At 44.7% G+C, this 23,210-nt stretch overlaps 1 protein-coding gene across 1 annotated transcript; it reads right to left on the reverse strand.

The window, feature by feature from the left end:
* Window positions 1–80: 80 nt before the first annotated feature.
* EMP2 (epithelial membrane protein 2) lies at window positions 81–21,640 on the reverse strand. The gene is made up of 5 exons (XM_082064565.1): window positions 21,422–21,640; window positions 6,582–6,693; window positions 4,350–4,443; window positions 3,004–3,150; window positions 81–2,387 (listed from the first exon to the last, which is right to left on the reverse strand). Exons 2-5 carry the CDS (start codon window positions 6,657–6,659, stop codon window positions 2,203–2,205), a joined length of 504 nt encoding a protein of 167 aa, XP_081920691.1. The 5' UTR covers window positions 6,660–6,693; window positions 21,422–21,640; the 3' UTR covers window positions 81–2,202.
* Window positions 21,641–23,210: the final 1,570 nt, after the last annotated feature.

Below are 23,210 nucleotides of genomic sequence, written 5' to 3' on the forward strand. Positions count from 1 at the left end.
TGCTGCTGTTTGTTCACCCTGGTGTGCACGCTTTTCGCTGTTAATTAAAGGGACAGATCTTTACTGTGGAATTGAGCTGTTGTGTTCATGTATATATACATCTTTATTTTAAATATTTCGTCTATAAATGACCCGAGCATTATTAAGGCACAAAACTCTTCAAGTCAGAGGCACAACAGGTTAATTTACAATTTTACAGGACAGTCTTCTAGATATAAGATGTTTTTAATCCATAGTTGCTTAAGAATTTCCCTATTTCATGTTTGAATAGAACTAGCAAAATGCCTGGTTAATAGTCTGTCTGCTTTCAACCTTAAACTGCACGTACTTATTGAAGACAAATTCTTCATGCTAGCAAATTCAGGTGAAATGTATTCAGCAAACTGTCAAAACATTTTCTAAAAAAGCAGGGTAGTAATTCTTGAACTTCAGAGCATTTCCATAGGAGGGAAAAAACAAAACCAACCAACCTGATAAAAATATCAGCATCACGCCAGGCTGGTGAGAATGCATTTTGCTCAGACCGATTTGGGTTTTTTACTATTATTATTACTTATAATGTGCTGTGCTGCTTACTGGTCTGATGAGTCTCGTTGGGCCTGCTTTGCTCCCAAAACACAAGTAGTACGTGCCAAATAATTTTAGGACGTTCATGGAATGGAGATGGAACTACATGACCTACTACTCATATTGGAAACAGTTCCTGGACTGTTCTGCACCCGAACTTCTGCTTTGTGAGAAATCAAGGATGAATTCTCTGCAGGAATGGGTCAGACCATTGGCTGATGTATAATGCAGTAAGTATCAACTTTAGGAGAGCTGCACTACTTTGTAACAATGAATTTGTTCTACACTAAGTGTAAAACCTCATTCCAAAGCTGTTTACTTTTTTACTGCCTGTGTATTGGGTCAGCTGTAGTGAATATACTGAAATAAATACATGGTTAGTGCTTTTTTACAAAGGCAAATCTGTATTTAAGCATCAAAGCTGTGACTAACCAGAAAAAGGCACCTCATTCATTCTTCACACTGAGCTCCCAGCTCCAACATCACCATCAGCCAAAGCCAGTATTACACTGCTGAGCAGTTAAGCCTGGTATTACAGTACAGATTTCTCTCACAAAATTATTGAAAAATAGAAATCACCAAGTCATTTCAGCTTGAAAAAACTGTCCTGGAATTCCTAAGCATAGTAATTGCACTTGGATTTATTTGCTAGGAGTGTTTAGTTCAAGTAAAACCCACAAAGGAATTTAGAATGACTTTCTGAAAGGCCAATTTCCTAATGGGCAGACTCAGGGAATTCTTTTGTAAATGATATATTAGCCATGAAATCATTGTATAATACAAGCCCGGTGTAATAAACATGTTGAGTTTGGCTGTAAAATCTCAAATTTGGCATTGCTTGATCACTAATTTGCTTAGAAATTTGCAAGGTAATGCTTTTTTTTCCCTTTTCTTCCTTCCTTCCAAAAAGACTATACACGATGCCAAAATAAGGAGGTGAGTGGGGTATTTCTTACTGCTCAGACTACTCTGGTCCCAAGTTGTCCAGTGAATTTGCTGGTGAATTCTCCCACCAAAGGCTCCCTATGCTTAAATTAAATGTGAAAGAGAAGCAAGGGAATAATTAGCTGGATTACAAAAAGGGGTTGTTTACTTCTGCAAAGCAAGTGGTTTTAATAAAAGTGCGATGACACTTACTGCACGTTATAAACAGCACAACCCTTGGCCTCTGCCAGAACAGATGCACTGCGGACAGCTTTGGCCTTTTAGAATTGTTCGCTTTTTCACTGTGATCTGGGCCTCATTTTTTACTCCCCCTATATTTATCCCACCCCAAAGGGATACATCTGGTCCAGGAATACAGTTAGCACATTGATTACAAATTAATTTGCATGGGCCTTGTTTGTGATCTACTAGAGGCCAGGAACAAACTGTTAATGTCTAGTAAAGGGAAAATCATGTATGATGATGAAATACATAAACTACTCGGCTCTGTCCTGCTCAGCCCCCTGACCTGCTGGTGCCAGGCATTCCATGAAACCTGCCTTGTTCAAAAATTCTGTTTGATATCAAGAACACAGTACATTTGTAGAGAAACAATACCTTTACTACAAAACCATGTAAATGATTATATACAAAATGGTTACTGGAATTTGGTTTTGTACTGTAGTGACAGAAATAACTAGCTGCTGACATTTATTTACGCTTCCTTAATACTAGGTACATCACACCGCTGATGAGGGTGAAGGCAAACGCGATCCAGGCTAAGACGAAGGAATAGCCGTATCGGCCTCCGGACACGTCAATGAAGTATGCGGCGCTCTTGTGTAGCTCTTCGTGCCTGTCTGTATAAATGGAAGCTGCAATCATAACGCACAGACCTGGAGAACGAAGAAAATTGTCAAGTTCAGCAGCTTGAAGTATTATCAATGTGCATGAAAACCAGTCACTGGCTTCCTTCTGTCAGCTGCTTCCACCAACGGCCTTTTATGCAGACACTCACTTTCCATCCTCAAACTGAAGTGGGAGCATTTCAGGACACGTTTTCAGTTTCTTTGGCATGGATTAAATGTGAAGTGCTGTTGTGTATTTATGTCATTTGCAATGAACACCAAATGACTTGAAACATCTGGAGAGTTTTAAAGACTAACAAAAAATTCAGGAAGTACCTGCCTGTAACAATTTCAGGGTTATTTAATTTGTTCAACCAGTTCAGAATCTCAGATTCTTTCCCTTCAAGGTTTAAATGACTTTATTCTGAGCAGCGATGTCATCCTTGTTTTAAGTGCCTAAACAGTACAGAACGGAGCAGTTCACTGTTTAAACAAATCTGAAGGACAAGCTGTGACCTCAAGAGCCCTACAAATTTCTCATGTAGCTCATTCTTTTTGAAACCATTTTCCCCTTGCAGCTCATTCTTTTTGAACCCTTTTTCCCCTTCCCTCTCCTACTTTCATGCAAACATCATAAAGTCACAACTGTTGAAAAATCACTCACATGACAGGAGCTGGATAACAGAGGTTAACACAAATCTTTCTCCTTGCTTTAGACGGAAGAGTTGAAGAATGAAAACCAGAAATGCCACACAACAGAAAATAGTAGATAGGACCATGGTGGCCTGGACAGCCTGAATTGATTGATATTCTGCAAAAACAAAAAAGCAGCCTTGATTAAAAATACAGTTTCTCTCCCACCCCGTCCAGAAGTGCGCAGTGAGTTGTCAGCAGTTCAGCAGGCGCACGTTGCTCAGAGTGGCTCTTCTCCCCTTCCTGGGTACTCAGCCAGAGCTTTAAGGGTTTTTCAAAGCTTTTCACTAAACCTGAATAAAAACACTGCAGAGACTATTTCTCCCACACCACATCCAACCTACGCACTAAAAGCAGAGAACTGCCAGGTGTCCCAAAGGGCTCCAAGTGCCGACACGAGTCCCCCGCCAGGCCTGGAGGGAGCTCTGCCTGCTGAGATGGAACCAGCCACGACCTCCACGCTTGGCTAAAGGGTTTTCATCCTGTCAGTTCCTTCTCTATAATTGGGAGGTGAAGTGACCAATCGATTGCAGTGAGCAGCTCTGGGAACAGCAGACGTACCTGAGCTGGTTCGGGTACCTGATTTCAATGAACGCACAGTAACACAAGACATGAAATGCAAATTCCTTACATTGGTGTTAGTTTAGCTATGCCTGTGCATAATGGATCATCTCGTGCAGCACGGATTTGCTCCGAACCAACTTGATGCTTGGAAAGCCAAGCTGTGATATGGATACATGGCTCCTCAAATCATCTACCTCTTTCATATACACAAAGACTGAAAGTATAGAAATAAAGCAAATGTAACATTTGAGAAATTTGGGGGGTTTTGTAAAGCAGGATGTTTGGCTGTGCTGTATATTAAGGCCTCTTTATTAAAACCTGTGTTCTGACTTTCTTCCACTTTTTCCCCCATCCCTGTGTGCAGCCAGTACTTTGGGGTCCCTCTTTGGAAGCTAAAGTTCAGTTCTGAGACAAGTTCTAGCACTTCAGCCACGCTTTCAGATGACTTCACTCTTTTTACCTGATCTCATTTTTGCAGAACTCCTTAGCACTCCTTGTTAGTTGCCCACGTTTGCTCTCTTGCACTGAGCTTTCAAGTGCACCTGACAGTTCCCTCTGCTCTCCTCTCACAGAAACTGTTGGAACAGTTTGCTTTTTCAAAATGAGAAGCCAGTATCAAAGTTTTCAGAAGATCTGAGTAGTTAGAGCATGCAGCTTTTTGAACAAATATATTACTTCCCCCACAAATTTCACTGCGCTTCCCCCAGACCTCCTGCTAAAGGAGCTGAGACAGAGGCCTGGAGAGACACTCACCGCTGAAATGATCACCGATGGCCATACAGGTGCTGTTATGTGTGGTACACACTCTCCAGACATCTGTAGTAAAAACATCTCCGACCCACCAGGCCTGCAAAACAAAAGTAAAAGGCTCTTACAAACACCAAACCAACAAACAACACCCCCCCCACACTCTTTAGTTGTCAGTCTCCTGATCAGAAACATCAGCCAGCACAAATTCCTGTTCAGTTTTGATAATTAATCATTCAAACTAAATCCAAGCTCTAATGGCATTTTGGAATAAACTGTGTATTATATTCACGTCATTTTCATTTTAAAGCTATGTGCAGTAGAAAAGGGAACAGATGGCAATGTTAAACACCCCAAAGCACATGGGATTTTCTGCTGTTTGGGCAGAAATGTTGGCTACTCAGTGATTACTCACTCCTTAAGGTACCTGGCCAAGACTGGCTTTGTTCCTCCAGACCATGTTGAGGATGCCCAGCTCTTTAAAGGCACAGCATTTTTTAATTCACAGGAAACAGCAGGGCATAAATCTGCGAACAGAAACCCTTTATAGATGTTCTGGTTCCTGACACTGACCTGACTTAATCTCACCGTGATGTAGCTGTGCCATCCATGTGTAAATGCAGCTTGTACCCGAGGGCATCTGACTGGGAGCGGCTAGTGACAAATTGAGATCTTCCTGTGCTATTTCTATTTTGATATTTTAACACTTAACGTAAAATGGTACCACGGTGCCTGAACAGATTTTTACGGTAGCCTGGGAAATGCCGTGAGTGCCCCACACGAGTGGCATTTCCTCAGGAAACCCGTTCCCATTCCGATCGCTACCCAGGCCTTTGTTTTGAGACTGGTGCTGGAAAAATACGACTTTTAAATATGACTCCTGGTAGCATCTGCTGCTTAAACAGACATTCCAGAAACCTCACAGCTTACGGTGCAGCTCTGCAAACAATAATGCAATAAAACAATAAAATTTTCTGATAGTAGGCATATGTGTAACGGTAACACTGTGTTTTAAGAAAAAGCATTCCCTTCTCAGGATGCCTTTCATTTGGGTTCTGCAGTCCAAGTTCAATATATTCTTTTTCAGCTCTGAGCACCATATAACCCTTTCAGAGTTATTTCCATTACTATAAAAAGCCTCGGAAGACGATAAAATCTAATAGAAGGTTACACAGTGAAAGTTTGTGACTGCTTAAAAGCAGCTAATGACATAAAGCAGAGGGCATGGGGTTTTATTTCTATAATAATTTGATTTGTATGGAGCAGTTCTGAACCAGAATAAGTTGCTTTGTCCACTGTCCTAGCTTTCTAAATATTCAAAGCAGCAGGGTAAGGCAACCTGTAGTGCTGTAGTGCTCAGTCCATGACCTGCTTCACTGGAACAAATCAACCAGCTGACTGAAAGATAACATCTGAGTTTGTACGATTTTGCAATATAAAGCTGTGGATAACACATCATTTCACTTGGAGCGGTCCTGGAAAAGACCATGGAATTCAAACCAGCTTCACTGAGTACACGAAAATATTTTCAGCACATATATATTTTTTTTATTCTAAAAGCCTGTATATACACTTAACCTACTAGGGAAAGAAAGACTCCAGTGCCCAGTGAAGAGTACCCGTCAGGATAGTGGGCTGGTTTGGGAAGAGGAAAATTCAATTAAGAGCTAGATGTCAACACCAGAAGGCAAATTCTTTCTTCTAATTCTTTGTCCTGGAACAGCTTAACTGGATGGAAACAGGTAGATTCATGGTGTGTGCTTCATGACTTAATTGGGCATCTTGGATAACCACTTGTGAGGCAAACGTACCTTGACTGAAATTATCCCCATGGATTGGTCACGAGCTAATTGACTTCATGTGCTTGACACAAAAGGACGACAGATTTTTTTCCCCTTTTCCCTCATCTCTATTTAACCAAGTCCCACACCTCCGCCCTGCAAGCATGGCAGGATTTGTAAATACACTCCCTGGCCAACTATTAATGCCTCACAGGAAAGAAGATCAGCTGCATAACATGGGGCTATAACATGATGCCATACGAATGTACAGGGTGTATGTGTATAGTCTCCTCCCTGTATAGCAACACGCATATTCAGGGCATTTTTGTTACAAAAAGGTGTAAGCAGACCAGTGTGCCTAACAAAGTTACATGCTTTCGATATGCAAGATGAACACAACTAGAGAATAACTTCATTTTTATGTGTTTGAGAGAAAAGGAGAAGAAATGACACTCACATTGTCAATGGTTGAGATGAACAGCAGCGCTGCCGAGGTTATGTGAAACACAATAATGAAAGCCAGAAGAATCAACATCCTCGATCACTGGAGGCTTTAGTCTGTGATAAATCTGTTGAAAACAAGAGAATATTAGATCAATCTTTATAAGCCGTTCACTTCTCCACCTGTCGTTCTGCAGTTTCACTGAGCAGCCTGGGTCAGCGCCAGGTTTTTTCAGAGCCGCATGCACTAAGTCTGCAGCACACGGTCCTTCCCCAGAGAGAAAAGATTTCACGTAATCAGACTTTCCATCGGCACAATGGCTTTCTGTTTGGGGTGTGTGATACGTAACTAGCATCGCTGGTGTTAAAATGAATCACAACTTGACATGAAGCCAAGAGGCACGTTTTGCAACCTGCCCGCGGGCCGGCTGCACTGGGTAGAGACACACACAAGAGTCTTTCCATGCGCTTCTCCAGCGAGGACAGAAAACACTCCTTCAGGTTGACTTTTAGAGAAGCACTTTTCAAATTCCAGCCTCATTTGCATGTGATGCTGGAATTGCCACGGGCTTTGGGGAAGTCTTGGTTCAACCGTGCTTTCAAAGGACAAAGAAACATGGGCTTCCAGAGGATGCTTGTAGAACAACATTAAGCACATCAAGAACGACTTCCTAGATTTAGCACCAGCTCTGTTGTACCTTAGGTTGCATTTCGGTTGCCCTTTGCTCATATAGTTACAAGTTTTATCTCTGGATGAATGACTTAACGCTCCTGCTTGCTCAAATGTATTACTCTGACTAGTAAAGCTGAATAAACCCATTAGTCATACAATAATCCAGTTAGTTATGTTATGTTCAGTCACTTAATACTCTTCATAGTCCCCCTATTATCTTCATACCTTATCTAACCCATTTATTACCATTTCACATCTCAAATGAAAACCAAAATATTCTTATGTACAAAGGAACCACAAACTTTATTTGAACTGCGATCCCCAATAAATCTGTGGGCACATAACAAATAGGTTGGGGAAAACTACTGTTACCAACACACAGAAATGTACAATTGCTTTGTATATCTATTATCTTTTTCTTCTTATTGTGTAAAAATGCTTGCCAATTAATATATGCTATATTCTATAAGGAATCTGCAGCCTTGCAGACATTTTTTTTGTATTTCATGTGCACCATTCTGTAGCATCACCTGCACGTTATCACTCATCAGTACATTAGCTCATGTTTCTCCACTTCCTTTGCTTTGGACACATTTTCTTATGTCAAATGATCCCACTCATGTAACACAGCAAATATCCAGAAGAAAAGGCAATTATGACTTTTTTTTAAGAATCTCCATCTAATTGGAATGACTGTACACGAAAGCCAAGTCAAATCCTAAAATAAGGAAAGTAGCTACTCAAGTTTTTATGCCTTCCCATTTTCTCACTGTTAAACTTCGCCTTCTCAGCCACAACAAAGAACAAAAGTGGTAATTTCCTCCAAAGAATCAATTCTATAGATGACTCAAGACCCTCTGAATCTTGTTCTGCTTCTAGAAATGTCATTCATGGCTCTATCAAGCCCTTCTTGAATGGAAAGAAGAAGGAAAAGAAGATATTTTGTGGGTTTGCATAATGCCACATCAAAATATTTTCAATGTGCAATGTACTGGTCCTCACACAGCGCTCTCTTGACTTGCGGTTGGGTTTCTCTGAGTTCCATTTGTTGCACAGATGGTATCTAAGCAGACAATAACGCACCACTCATCTGCCTTATAAGGAGAGAGAATCAAATTGTACTCAGTATTATTTTAAGAATAACAATACAATTTCATCATATTACATGAAGCATCATAAAGAGAGACAGAAAAATGTAACCTAATTAAAACCAATCTTGCAAAGTCAAGACTTGCCAGCAGAGACAAATCCACTTAATCTTCAGTCAAGTGAATGTTTGTGTTTTATTGCTTTCAGACATAAACAGAAGTGTTTCTAACAGGATGGACAAACGTGGATGGGTGATGAGGAGAAGATATTTCATGTTTAACCCAAATAAAGCCAAGATTAAAGCAAAAGGTGGTTCTGTCTTCGCAAAAAAAATAAAGGACAGAAACAATAGTTTGATGTTTCTGCTCTCAAGACTCTTCCTACCAGGCAGTTTTGGATCCCTCCTCCTGACTTGCTGGCAATGGCTCCTTCCATGAGCTGCTACAACGTCTGTGCACACCGTGCTACAACAACTATATGCAGATACGGGAATGAAACACGCTGGAGGAAGGAATTAACCAGACCAACTCCAAGTAATTAATACCAGCTAAAAGACAAGGAGAACTTGTTACCCAATCTGTCAGGCCTGAGCGGGGATCCCAGAGGAGCACAGAAAGATCTGTGGACTTCAGACACTCCAAGCACCTTGCTCTCCCCATGGAGCCCAAGGAGCGTCTCTGGTCCATCACAGCCCAAGGAGTGAGGAGTGAGGAGTGAGGAGGGGTTTGCAGCTAAACGCCGTGTGTGCACGGAGCCCGGAGCTGCTCCTGCAATGCTGCCAGTGACAGCAGGAGCTCCCACAGCACCTGCATCCCTCTCAAGGCAGAAATTCTGGACTTGGTTCTAAGCAACCGGTCCTCCTCCATTCCAGACATCGCTGGAATTGGAAGTTTGGAGACTGGAGACCATTCGTCTCCCTCTCCCATCCCTCTGACCACAGCTGCCTGGGGACCCGTCGCCCTCCGTGAGCAAGGGAAGGACACAGCCATGGTGCCACATGCAGAATTACTGAGAATGCTCTTTGTGTTAATATTTAGAATCCTTACATTCATAGTTCATTACTAACCAAACACAGTGGTAACAGCCTATCTTGCACACTAGCTGTCGGCCTCTTTGTTTCTTATTCACCAGTAACTGTTTCTCAAGGGTTCTCTTCAGGTTGTTCCTGGTTGCCGTAGCAGGAGCTGGAGCCCCCACCGGAGCTCACCAAACCACCAGTGTGTCACTGGGCAGCGGCTCTGGACTCAAACGGAGGGCACCTGCAAGAACAAATAGGCTGGCACTGCTGTTTGACCTGCCTGAACTTGTTCTGCTCAACAGGGCAACCAGCAATTTGCGCTACATTAAAATCCTATCATCTCTTACACTTGATTTATGCACCACAAGAAAATATTGCTTTAAAAGGGCTGTGAATAAGAACAGAAAATGCATTTTTAAATCTTAAATTTGGGACTCTAGTACTTGGTGTTATTACACTGAACAAGAATCTGCAAACAACTATATTAAGAAGGTGCATAGGAATGATGATAGAATCATAGAATCATTTCAGTTGGAAGAGACCCTCATGATCATCAACTCCAACCATAACCCAACTCCAGCATTAAACCACGTCCCTAAGAACCTTGTCTAAACGCCTTTTAAACCCCTCCAGGGATGGTGACTCCACCCCTGCCCTGGGCAGCCTGTTCCAATGCCCGACAGCCCTTTCCATGAAGAATTTTTTCCCAATATCCAATCTAAACCTCCCCTGGTGCAACCTGAGGCCATTTCTTCTTGTCCTATCACTTGCTACTTGGGAGAAGAGACCAACGCCCTCCATGCTCCAATCTACTTTCAGGCAGTTCAGAGATCAGAAGGTCTCCCCTCAGCTCCTGTTCTCCAGCTGAACCCCCTGGTCCCTCAGCCGCTCCCATCACACTTGTGATCAGACTGTTCAAGTAAAACTTCGCTGCCATCACTGTGTGAAGTGATGGGGGATTCTGCTGCATTTTCTCCACGGCTGTTTTACAGCTCCGGGAGCACTGTCCTGTTACCAGTGCTAACACACGCTGCCATGAAAAGGTTTCTTGCTCTTACAGGAGTCCTGCTCTTAAACAAACCATTGCTCAACTCTTCTGTATTAATCTCTTGATTATAGGTAAGAATATTTGTATTGATCAAAAAAAGCTTCCTAGGCAGAGTCATTTTTTACTTCCTATCATCTGAAGCAATATGTATTATGCTCTCAGGTCATGGTGTTGATGATTTTTAACCAAACCGCCTTTAGGCATGGAGGAAGATCAGGATGATGCAACAGATATTGTTCATCATTCCCCAAAGAAGTCTGAATTCTTTTAATAGTTTTTACACACAAACACACACAAAAAAAAAGTTTTTTGGGCACACTATAGTTATCTTTAGTAGAAATAATAGAGCCACTCTTCTCAGAAGTACACGATGAAAAGACTAGAGGCAACAGCCACAAGTTACAACAAGGAATATTCCAATTGTGAAAAATGTATTAATTATATTCAATGAGCACAATTAAGCACTGGCACATGGCCCAAGAGGCTGTGGGATCCCCATTCTTGGACATTTTCAGAACTTGACTGAAGCAAGGCCCAGAGCATCCCAAACTAAGTCCCTGCTTGGAGCAGGAGTGTGGACCAGAGACCTGCCCATCCCGGGCTGTTCGGGAAGCCCCTGCACTCATCTCCAGCAAAGCTCTGACAAAAGAGAACATTGCATCGGACTGAGCTCATCACGTGGGACCTTCAAAACAGATTCTGGGGTTACAGAGAGGATGACACTGGATGTCAACATGGATTCTTCAACCGCAAGCCTCAGCATTTAACACCACTTTGCAAAGTCTGCTGCAAAGCAGAAAAGTGCAGGTACAGCTGAGTTCCAAGCGCAGAGTGCAACTGAATCCCCAAGGAGCGAGGTGTGAGAACCCTGCTGAACACATCCACATTTGCTGCGGTAACAGGGTTTCCCACAAACGCTGTGACGTTGCAGGACACTGACACAAACCACATTGAAAACAGAAGGCCAGCTACACTAACAACAGAGATTTTTTCAATTAGTGCAGAACTGTGTCTGGGTAACACTCCCTGATTTTGCCCAGGGAGGATGACTGCAGCAGTCACACCGATCCATCATCTTTTCAGTAAAACAGACTATTGGGAGCAGTAATTTGCACTTCTGTTCTGGGAGGCTGATGTGCCTCACAAGAGTGGCTGAGAAAGGCCTTTGCTATAAACCAGACGTGCAGAGACAAGTACGTTTTTACGAGATAAAACAGCACCACAATCTGCACAGTAAAAAGAAAAAGTATCCAGCCCCGGATTCCCAACAGTTCTGTACTGTAGAAGGCAAATGTCACAAAACTGGATTGCCTCCCTGTGTCAAACTACACACCCTGCAAAAAAAAAAAGCCTCAGTTTATCTTTAAGATAAAGTTTATCTTTAATGTCCAGCAGTACAAAGAAACATGCCTATTCGAAATTTTTCTGGTATTTAGCACAGCACGCGAGCAGAAAGGAAAGCTCTGTCTTTGACAGTTGTTAGCAGAAGGTTTATCACCACTTTGCAGTCCAGATGTCAGCTCCACAGCCCACACTTGCATTTCTTCCCATGCGGTTCAGTTCTGCTGCCAGGCTATTTCCCATGTTTGTGCATATTTGATTTTTGCAACCAGAGGAACGCGTACGTAGCACACTGTGTTCATCCTGCGCTCATTTGCATCAAGAAGGCTGAAACTTCTCCCACAACATTTTCTGCTGCCCTCATTTCCGAAGACCATGTCAGTTTTTTGTATCATCATCTGAGTCAACGCATGAAGAAAATGCCCCCGTGGACAATCTTGGTTTACACGCCTAGAAACACGGTGCAAACCCTGCGAAACGGCTCCGGTTCTGCACAGAGCAGGGCTGGCGATGAGCAGGATCCTCACCCACACTGAGCACACACCCAGGGAAGGGGAGAGGATCCTGCTGAACGAGTTCCCGTCCCTGCAGCTTTCCACTGCAACCAGAACAGCAGGTCTTTGGCCCATCGCTGCGGATTCAATTCAGCCAAACCTTCTTGAGGTCACCGGTGCAAAACTTAATCAAAGCAAGCCGCCTTCATTATCAATTCTTCTGCCCCTCGGTGTTGTAATTAAGTCTGCATATGTGAAGCCAGAAGAAAAAGCCTGTCTGCTGGTGGCATGAGAAGTCTGTCATCTTGTGACGCGTCACAAGATGTTTGGATTTACATGATCACCACTTCGTTTTGTTCAGCGTTCTTGTGCCACATCTCATGGTGTCTCATGACAGAGAACTCAGGAGCTGGCTCATGTTTTGCCTGGACCATTGTCTCTAAACTTGTATGAAATTCCACAGTTTATAAGGAACAGAGTGCTACTATTAACTTTTTTTTTTCCTTTTACAAAATATGAGGGTTCTGTTTTTTCTTGGGTGCTTCTCAGAACTGGAAACAAAAGCGAAGGAAGTTCAGGCAGCAGAGTTTCTCCCAAACTAGCTTTGAGGATTACAACAATCCTCTAATGCCTAAATTATCAAACAACACAAAGGACGAGAAAGTCAGGAAATTTAACACCAAGGGAATAATTATACCAGTTGAAACAACTTTCTCCAATTTCATTATTCCTTCTGAGTTAATTTAACAGTTGGGAACACCAACATCACAAGGTATAATTTACTGAGTGATATTCCTTAAAACAAGGCAGATAATATCCAAACTCTTAGACTTTCTTTCTTCACCTTGTCCTTTCAGTGTTCTCCAAGCCGACTATTGCTCTGACCTTATTCCCAGTCTGCGGTACCTATACATTAACCCATCCTTTGAGGAGGGATCCCGTCTGTCCCTGCAGGGCTGTTGGGACGCGCTGCCCAGCGAGCGGCTCCTCCTCGCTGTCCTCCTGTGTGCTGCTGTGCGCGTGCCCCAGCTGTGGCACATCTGGATCCTCTCCGTGTCACCTATAGAAAAATCCTTCTTCTGTGCAAGGAGAAGTCTAGAAAGGAGAAACACGTCCCTGTACCTTTCTTTCTTATTTTTCTCCTGTATCATCAATGCATATTGGAAAAGGAAATACAACAAACACAATCTAGCTCTATTTTAGATGGTGACTTGGGAGCCTTACTTTAAGGGAGCAGCCTTGAAACATTTCAGGACAGGAGTGCTGATCTTGAAGATAACATTGCATCTACATGTATAAGCTACATGCAAAGGCTTTGCTGCCCATAATCATTGAAAAACACATTGATAGTTCTTTGGTGCGTGAAGTGAGCTGCTACTGTTAGAGCTCACAGGTGTACTACACAGAAACAGAGTTTTGTTTTCTACTGAAGTCTTATAAATACGTGTGATTCAGCAATTAAAAATACAGGTCTACCAATGGATGTGGAACTTATTTATGCTCACATATTGTCTGCTTTCAGTAAATCAAATATATTGTAGGACTGGACCCTCACTGACCTATTCTTCATGTTCAGGTGTAGATTCCAATTCTGATCTGTTTTCATGCTCAGGTATTACAGGGTTAACAGTCAATTCAGAAACAACGTGTCCTCTTTCAACCAGCCATCTCTTTAGCCAGCTCCAAACCCTGAAGAAGTGCTGGTTCGTTCACACTAGACCTCTACAATATTGGATGAGAACCCAGGAGAGAAGAGTAAAATAAGATTACCAGTCTACATAGCAGCCAGGCTCCCACCCATTTTTTTCCTGGTATGAAGCTGAGCATGAAGAACAATGTACGCTCTTCAAGAAATAAATCCCTTGATGCTGGACTTGGAATCAAGAGTGCCAAATGTCCCCTCAGCCCCCAGATGGCACAGACACCATCAGCTCTTTTTGCTTAAGAGCAGAGAACACACTCAAGGCCTTGGCTCTTTGTGCTGCCTGTTTTCTGTGGAAGGAAAAGAGCTTCTCACTTGCACTTCCAGCTACTTCTCAAAGGCCTTCACCACAAAGCAAGGAAATCAGAAGGAAATGAAACAATGTTCCTCGCATACACTCACTGCATGTAGGCAAAAATAAATTTAATATAGCAAAAATTAATTCACAGTATCTTCTAGAGTTCTATTTGAACTACAATGCTTTTTTAATACAACCCCAGAAAATGGAAGTACAATGATTCTGCCAGGTCTCAGTTTGCCGGTGCCCTTGCAGCAGGTTCTGTTAAAACCCAGCGTGCTCCGGCACAATTAAAGCAATTGGCTTGATGTGTTTTATTAGCGAAATACAGGGGCTGGGGGACAAACTGGCAAGATGGGGTATGGCCCAGTTTTTATCCAGCTTCTTTCAGAAAATCTCCCCTTGCAAGCAAAGCCCTGAGGTCTGCTTTTTGTGTTCATCAAGATTAATACAAATGTCCCGCTATAGATTAATAAAGCCTTTTTGTTATTACAGCAGTTGGGTGTCTGTCCATCCTGCTGGTACTGAGTGGGACTGCCTGAACAACGGCAATCTTAGAGGGAATAAGCTCAGGTTTTACCTGTTGCCCTTGTGTCAGGGATAATGAAGCACCCTGGCAGCTCTTTCTGAATCTGCTTCATCAACACTAAACCTTCGCTCCTCCTCAGAAACCCTACCTGGTTACCCAAGTAGAACAGACCGTGCCTACAGCTGGGCCTGGCAAATCTTCCCTGGACTTCCTCCACTCTTTCTCACCCTGTTTTCCTTATTAGATCTATGCTACTAAGCCAGAACTCCAAAGTTTAAGAAATTATAACACTGCTATCTTACACATTTCCAAACAAAAACAAGGAAAAAATTGCAGCAAAACCGTAAAGTGCTAGCTTTGAGTACTGAGACCCAAAGAAGATGAAGTTTCTAACTTCTTAGGGATGCTTTTAGTAAAGTTTTGACCTGGGGATGGCAGCGTTGCTGCCACTTTTGTAACTCTCTCAGTCATTTATTTGCAGACAAGCTGGGGCTGGGTTGAGACTTGCCCTGCCGCTCCTTCCACTGCGGCCCCACCGTGTGTGCCAGGGGAGGTCACTGTGCCGTGAGCCTTTGTGGGCACACGGAGCAAACAGAACAGGCAGGACCTCGGGAAAACACCAGCACAATGCCTTGTCATGGGGTGGGGAAGTGGCACTTACAGGGAAAACGAGCCTTGTGATGTCTACCTGAAAACCCTAAAAAACAGCCTTAGGCTTAAAAGATTTGAAATAGGTCTATCCAAATACTCCAGCAAAACCTGGAAGAGAAGCGTAACAGTTGGTATATGCTGAGAAAACATGTTAGCAGGTACAGAAGGCAGCTACCTCTACTGACAGAGCCTCGACTACAGGCAATATTTGAATAATAGTCTTTAAGCCTTCATCTTTTCAAAACTGCTCTTTGGAGATTTTTGTGTGTTCAGCAGAAAGACCATGTTTATTCTCCTCTAGCAGCACAAACCAGCACCTTCTTCAGAAGTAAATCTTTTATATAGCCTTCTTTTTCCCTAAAGCACTTTTTCTTCTAACTGCACTTTCACGCTAGATAATCATAATCTCTGATTTACCCTGTTCTGTGTCTGCTTCTAAATCTCAACACAACAGACAGCGGTGTAAAGCAGGCTGCCTTATTGCTAAATAACACCTGACACGGTCGCAATTCATCTCTAATTCACATCACAGTCATTGCTTGTGCTTTCTACCATCTGCTCATCTGCCTTCAGTTGATGCCGAGAGTCACGTGCCTTGGCAAAAATGCTAACAAAACCTGGTCTTTAGTGAAAGATACCCCATGGAAGCAATCTGCTCAAGAGATTAGTTCGCAAAGGGCACGTACTGTCTGGGAAGATTTAGCAGTAATTGGAAAGAAGGAACAGTTTGTATACTGCAGTTTCTGGTTTCTTACAAAACATGAATGTACTCTCTCAGCTTTCACATCTGCAAAACATGTTATAAAATGTTTGTAACTTGAAGTATGTATGGGTACAGCTTAATTGTACACTTGGAAATTAAAAAAAAAGCATGCATCGTTCCAGGCATTCAGCGCACCGTTTCCATACAGCCAGTTTTCTAAAGAAAACTGTATACCAGATACCACTTCAGGATAAACAAAACTGTGGCATACATTAAAACCTTCTTAACAATCAAGCTAGTCTAAAAGCACTAAAAGCTTGTTTTCCTAAGCTAAACAAGACAAGAACTTCTAGTTCTGACTTGTTCGTTCTCAAAGATGAAGACAGACTGGGGATACACTTGCTTGCAGGTCAGGACAAACACATGGATGAGAAAAGAACTGTTTAACCTAAAGTTGAAAATAAATGGCTATAAATCAGCTGTGAGCACATTTAGGATGGAAATTGTAACTCTTAGAGCTGTCAGGTTCTGGAACAACCTTACAATCACCACAGCAGGGAAAAAAAGACCTGTCTCCACAAAAAAGGATTATAGGACCCAGTGATTGTGCTGGACCAAGAGCTCCAGCTCTGCACCCCTCTGATGGTGACCTCAGCAGTTTCTTTTAGGTCTCTATGTTTTTCAACGTGCTTTCGCATGACACACATGCCCTTGGCACTCTGCTGAATCCTCTCCTGTCTTCCAAAGACCTCAGGCGATGCTGGGAGCAAAGCCGACTGTTGATCTGTACGGCAGAGTAAGACAGACAGTGAGGATGGGACTGACAACCCACCATCGGCTTTCAGGGAGGATTAACTTCTCAGGTGAGCAGTAAAGGTACAAAGGGCGAGCGAGGCCTGTCCCCTTTTCTGAGGGTGACCTACAGCCCCTCCCGAGCAGTGGTCGGGAATCACAGAGCTCTTTGCAGTCTCTGGCTCCATTCACAGAGCAGGGACAATGACATGGGGCATACAATGAGCTTTTCCAGCCATGAGCGGCCGCCTGGGAACCTGCTGCTGAAGGAAATAACTGAGCTGAGGTGTGGCCCGGCCTCACCCCTGCAAACACTCCGCAGCCACACTTGGCTGTCAGGATTGTCCCCGTTCAATGCCTCGGCAGCGCAGGGACAGAGCAAGTATAATACCTGACCTTTTCATCAGGTTGACAGATTGAATGTGTCCTCAGTTTGATCCAGTGAAAAGCAAACTAAAAGCATACCTGCAGCATTAACTCTAGACTTTAATATAGCCCTGAGAGCAAATCCCAGCCCCCGAGCTCCACTGACTACAGACTGCTGCTTATCCAGAGATTATTCCAGATACAACACAACAGCTCGACTGATTTATGTTGTTCCACCTAATTAACCAACAAACAAAAGCAGAAAAAGTCTGTCTTTCCAGATTGAAAGCAATGCGTTTAATTCAGTAGAAATGAAAGCTGATATTGTTTTAGCTTTGGCAGATGCTCTATGGAAATTGCCAGCAATTACATGTGTTAGATTTGCTGCTGTAAAATTTTCAAACTGCTTGTTTTGATTTGGCTTTGCCCAGCTCTGGATTGAGAAATTTTGGGTTTAGTTCTTTCAGAGTTTACACATCATCTAGGAAGAGTGTGAAAATACATCTCTGTTGACAGTACAACAGTTGGCTATAAAGTAAAAAGAGCAAACTCTTCCACAACTACTACTATTGTTTCACAGCAATACTGCAGCATATGATGCGATTTAATACTCACCCTTCCTTTGGAATGTCATTTTTACATTCTAATTTGTAATCAGTGCAGTGTTTAGGAATCAATGAAGTAAACCATAAATACATATCCTATAGCCATCTCTGAGGGGTGTTTGAGTCAGTCCACTTTCTGCCCCACCTACAGACTCATGTGAACATCTCCACACAGCCAGAGGGTTGTATTTTAAGGTCACACCCAAATTATGAGGCCTCACCTGGCGTGCACATACCGTCATTAAACCTGCCCGTGAAACTTCATAGGCAAAATAAAAAGGCGTAATTACATTTTCTCCATTCAGTGAAGAAATAATAATTCCTTTGATGGATGAATTTAGGCCATCAGGCTTTCTCTTGAATCCCACCCAGCAAGATCTGTTTTCTAAAAAGTAAGATACTGTGATACATTTTACAAAATTATCTTCCCTCTAAAATAGTAAAGCTTTCAACAAAAATTGCAAAGACTGAGATCCCACCACAAACATCACTTGTTTGTTTTCAGCATCCGAAAAACAAACCAACCCTCACAAACATTCAACAGCTCCATGAATGGAATTCCTTAGTGCTGTGCTTATGTTTCCCTTGCTTCCCCTCTGAGACAAATCTGATGTCAATAAAAGCTGTGCATTCCTTTCTACTTTCAAATTTGGCTGTGCTGAAGTATTCCATGGACTTTGTATAAAGTGTTCGGTATACTTCAGAGTAAATCTCTTTCTTATTAGTTCCTGTATAACACGGTGCCTCATTCTGGTGGGTCTTCTTCCAACAGGAACACGGCAGTGGGACTTGGAAAGCAGATCTCCTGCCAGCTAGCAGTATAAAAGGTCTTGTCCTCAGAGACCTACTTATCTCTTTAATTAAAGACATTCTTGTACTGATTTATGTGGTGGTGTCATGTCTTAAATGATGCTCAAGACACAGATAGAACATTATGTGTAAGTGGAAAACCAAAATATACACAAAACACCGAGGTGAAAAGGGAAATGTCTCCTTGTGCTGCCATCCCACTTATTTTTAAATGGACAGGGAAACAGCATCATGAAAGGAGCCAAACTACGGCTAATATACTTAGTAAAAGTGGAGGAAGGTCTTGCTCCTCTACATATGCATGTAGGACTCATCAGTACAACATTCTTCTACTCATTGTAGGAACATCAAACTCAAAATGGGAAACAACCTTGACACAGACATCAAAGGAAAAGCCATGACAATGGAAGGAAGAGAAATATAAAGGCAACCGTTAAGCAAGAGATGCTCATCAATCAAGAGGTGAAGAGTGCATTAACTGAAAGTGGGTATAAGTTGAAGGTTGAGATAGTAATTTACTTTAAGCAATGTTGGCCAGAAACAATAACTACTGCATCTAAGAACTGAGACAGAACCCCTGTCCAGGGGAATGACGGTGCAGCAGCCTTCAGTCTTGACCTGCTCAGTCTGTTCAACAACTTCCCTTACTAACAAGGTTTAAAACATGTGTAAGCAAATAGAATACATTGTTTTTCCTCACTGGCAGATCCACAGCATAATCAACACTATTTAGGTGCTTACAAGTCTTTCCAGAGACCACAAATACATACACCACCAGTAGCATCTTGTCTGCTGATAGTATGTTTATTTTAACTGATATTAACAGACTGTTTTCCTTCCCAAATGAGCATATTCATAAGAAACTGATTGCCTCCTACCAGTGTTCATGGTATTACTGTACTTCACCTTGAGCGGATGGCTATCAGCAGAATAATCCCTGGTTCCCCGGCTGGGCAGATAGCTGACCTGGTAACATCCATGTAAGCCATGCAGCTGACACAACAAAATCTGTACACACTTCTATTCAGCATGGAGGACGAACCTTCCTTCAGGTATCCCAACAGTTCATCCTTTATTCTGCAAGTTCACAAAGGGATGCAGAGGACAGCAACAGTTCTTTCATTCAGTGTCTTTGAAGAAAGGTAACAGGTCAAGACTTTAAACCTCATGCTGAATAAACTCACATCAGCTTCTGGTGAGCATGTTTTCCATATATCTTTCTTTCCACTCCCACTTCGATTTTACCAGCCGTGCTAAGCACCTACACCCCAGCTGCATTCCTTAGCATGGCGTTTAATTTGTCACACACTCTCCTACCAAAAAGTAGCTGGGCTCTCCAGTAAAATGCAACTCTGCTCACCCAAACTCCTGCCCAGCTCTCCCCCCCAGTCCGTGCGGGTTCCTGCCTGTCCGTGTCCGCAGGCACCTGTCACCTCCATCCTGGCAGCCCAGCTGTGTCGCTTTGTTCTCAAACCACCCAACCGTGCCCGGCCAGCAAAGCCTACAAAATCAATAGCACAGAGCAGGTCTGGATGGCAGAGTCATGACAGACTGCTTTACTTGATAGAAAAAACATCTGCTCCAGCAGGCAAGAATGCTTATTTTACATAGCTAACATACCAGCACTGTACGTATGGGGTCTGAAAGTGAAGAGAAAGTGCTACCTTTTCTCTGTTGATGAAGATTAGCCAACCACAGCTGTTTATGTCCAAAGTTCCTAAAGAAAAGCGTGTATTTTGCAGTTATTCAGTGTGATTCTTCACAGTCCTGTTTCAAGCCAGAAGATGCTTCTAAGATGCTCAACTGCAATAATTACTGATTATTTACATATCACTGCCGGGGGGGGGGGGGGGGGGGGGTGCAGGGAAGACATTCCTGCAGCATGTGAACAAAATATTTCTGCCAAGAAATTCACAGGCAGGCCAAACTGCAGGTTTCACGGTCGCAGAATTCTGAGCAGGAGCAAACCCTGGGTCTGTGTGCTGGGGAAAGGACTGCAGTGCGCTGTTCCGCTGGAGATGTCCAAACAAGGAACTGATCTCTTAAATTCAATATATTACAAGCAACCCATGTTACTGAAAGCTGCCTGTCTGGTACCTGGCAAACAACCTCCTCTGGACATCACAGACAGGAATAAATCCAGCAGTAAGGCAGACTGGCTTATGAAAACTGTAGCTTGACTCAAGTTGAAAAACTTTTTAACACTGTCAAAAACTTCGTCAACCGAAATCTGCACTGAATTATCTATATTTTCTCTCCACTAGGGGGGGTGTCAACTGCCAAAGCCAATCCCACGTTACTGTAGCATACGCAAACCCCACTCAGAGTACTTTAAAGAAAAAAACACCACACAAGCATCCCGTGGAGAGCGCGAACTGTCCGCCGGTTCGGCGCGGCCTGTCGGGCACCCGGGAGCGGCCGCGTCCCGTCCCGCCCTGTCCCGCCCTGTCCCGCCGCCCGATGCCCGATGCCGAGCGGCTGCGCGGGTCCCGCGGCCGGAGCCCCGGGAGGGAGCGGGACCGGGGGGCCCAGCCCGGGGTTACAGCGACCCGCCGCCCCGGGGGACGGCTCAGCACCGCGGCCGCCGACGTGCCGAGGAGAAGTTTGTTTTGTAGTAAACAAAATCCTTGGTTTTATTCCCTCCTCCCCCCGTTTTTTTAGGTTTGTTCCTCCCCTCGCTGGCAAATCCCCCCCAGACCCCCGCCCCGCTCAGCGCGGCGTCCCCCGCAGTACTCACGGGCGCAGGGCCGGCGGGCAGAGCTCCGCGGGCAGCGACCGGCTGGCGGCTGCGGCTGCTGCCTCCTGCCCGCCCTCCCGCAGAAATGATGTCAGAAGCGAACTGGGTGTGGAAAGAAAATAATTCCCCAAAGTGCCCCTCAGCCGCCTGCCAGGGCAGAGGTGTGTGTGTGAGTGTGTGTGTGTGTGTGTCAGTGTGTGTGTGTGTGTGTGAGTGAGTGGGGAAGGAGGGACGGGGCGAGCGCGGGAGCAGCTTTTCCCCGCCCGTTTCCACTCCGCGGCGGGCGGGCATCCCGCCGCCCGGCCCTGCCCGGGGGCTCTCGACCCGCCCCGGGGGCGCACGGCGGGTCCTGTGAGCGCTGCCTTGGCCCGGCCCCGGGTCGCGGTCCCTGGGCAGGGCGGGCTGCGCCCCGGGCGGCCCCCGCGCTCCGTCCGGGCGGCTGAGGCGGGAGCGGGCCGGGAGCTGCCCGCGTCAGGAGTGACCGCTCCGTGCCCGGCAGCGGGGACTCGTCCCGCCTCAGCACACCCGTCCCGGAGCGCTGCGCACGGCGCTGCCCGCTGCCCTGTCACGGAGGGCAGGGAAGGGGCGGGAGGACGGTGCCGTCCGGCGGCAGAAGGGGGCCTTCCCCGGGCAGGACTCGGGAAGACCCAGGGCGGAGCCCCCACACGAGCCGTCTGTGGGGAAGGAAGCTGCGGCCCCCGGCGGGACCCTGTCCCGGCACCGCCGGCCCGGAGCGGGCGGAGGGCGGCGGGAAGGCGCCATTTCGCGGCGGCGGAGCCGTCCCGCTGCGCTCCCGCCGCCAGAGGTTGGGCAACCGCGGCCGGCGCGCCGCCTCCCGCCCGTCAGCGGCGGGTTCTTCGGACGGTGAGAGCGGCTCCGGGTCCCGCCACGCTGCTGAGGGACGAGCCCGGGCCGGCTGGAGCGGCGGCGGGTGCCCCGGTCGGGCAGAGCTGCCCGGGACTCGAGGAGAGAAAGACTTGTGTGTGGAGAGCTGAGGAAATCTGTGTTTATAAAGCCTCTGCGGGCAGCTCAGGTGAGCCCCTGGGGTAACTGCTCGCACCCCAGGAGCCCTCTCTCCTGAAGAGGTTTGGGAACCACCATAGCTGCTAGCAAGCCATCAGTAATAAGCTGTGCCCGTTTTCAGCTTAGTTTTCACAAAATATATGACGAAACAATTGAAATATTGGCCATCACCAGCTGGGTGATGCTGTTTACTCTTACTCACCAGAAGAACAAGGGCTGTAATTCGGCTCTTTGGCTGCCTGGCAGGTTTTAGTGTTGGTACAGCCTCTGTTTGCTCAGAGGGCTGAAAGGTCTCACCTGCTGCTCAGGATCAGCTCTTAGTGCTGAAGTTGGTGAGGAATCTGGCTGTTCCAACATGACTGTCAAGCTGGTTTATGTTTGTTTTCCTTGGTGTCTTACCTTCTGTTACAGTTCTGCACAGGCTGCTGTTAACATTTGTTTCAGATGTTACCTAAAAATCAACTAGACCATGACTCTTTAGAATCAGACTGTACATGCAAGTTTATGAGCAGCTTTTCCTGCTCCTAGAGATTACCAGAGTGAATTCCAACAACACCATCCATATCCCTGAAGTCTTCACACAAATAGCAGCAATTATGTTGAGCAAAACACTGTTGGTTACTACTCAAAAATTCACTTTGTTGCACCTTCATCCCTTTGGAAGTGCAGCATTGGTGGCCCTGTGCAGGTTTTAGGAATCTCATGTTTTGCTAAAAATTAAAGAAACACGGAAAGAGTTGCTTCAGCAGTCTAAGTGCCACCAACT

The sequence above is a fragment of the Streptopelia decaocto genome (assembly GCF_964273445.1).
Source record: "Streptopelia decaocto genome assembly, chromosome: 13".
In the NCBI taxonomy this organism is placed as follows: domain Eukaryota; kingdom Metazoa; phylum Chordata; class Aves; order Columbiformes; family Columbidae; genus Streptopelia; species Streptopelia decaocto.

What these genes read in the sequence shown, in the direction of transcription:
- EMP2 (XM_082064565.1), bottom strand. Translation starts at nt 6,659, where the DNA reads ATGTTGATTCTTCTGGCTTTCATTATTGTGTTTCACATAACCTCGGCA. An exon ending in TCATCTCAACCATTGACAAT is followed by an intron (nt 4,444 to 6,581) that starts GTGAGTGTCATT and finishes TTTGTTTTGCAG; the next exon opens with GCCTGGTGGGTCGGAGATGT. An exon ending in CATCGGTGATCATTTCAGCG is followed by an intron (nt 3,151 to 4,349) that starts GTGAGTGTCTCT and finishes TTGTTTTTGCAG; the next exon opens with AATATCAATCAATTCAGGCT.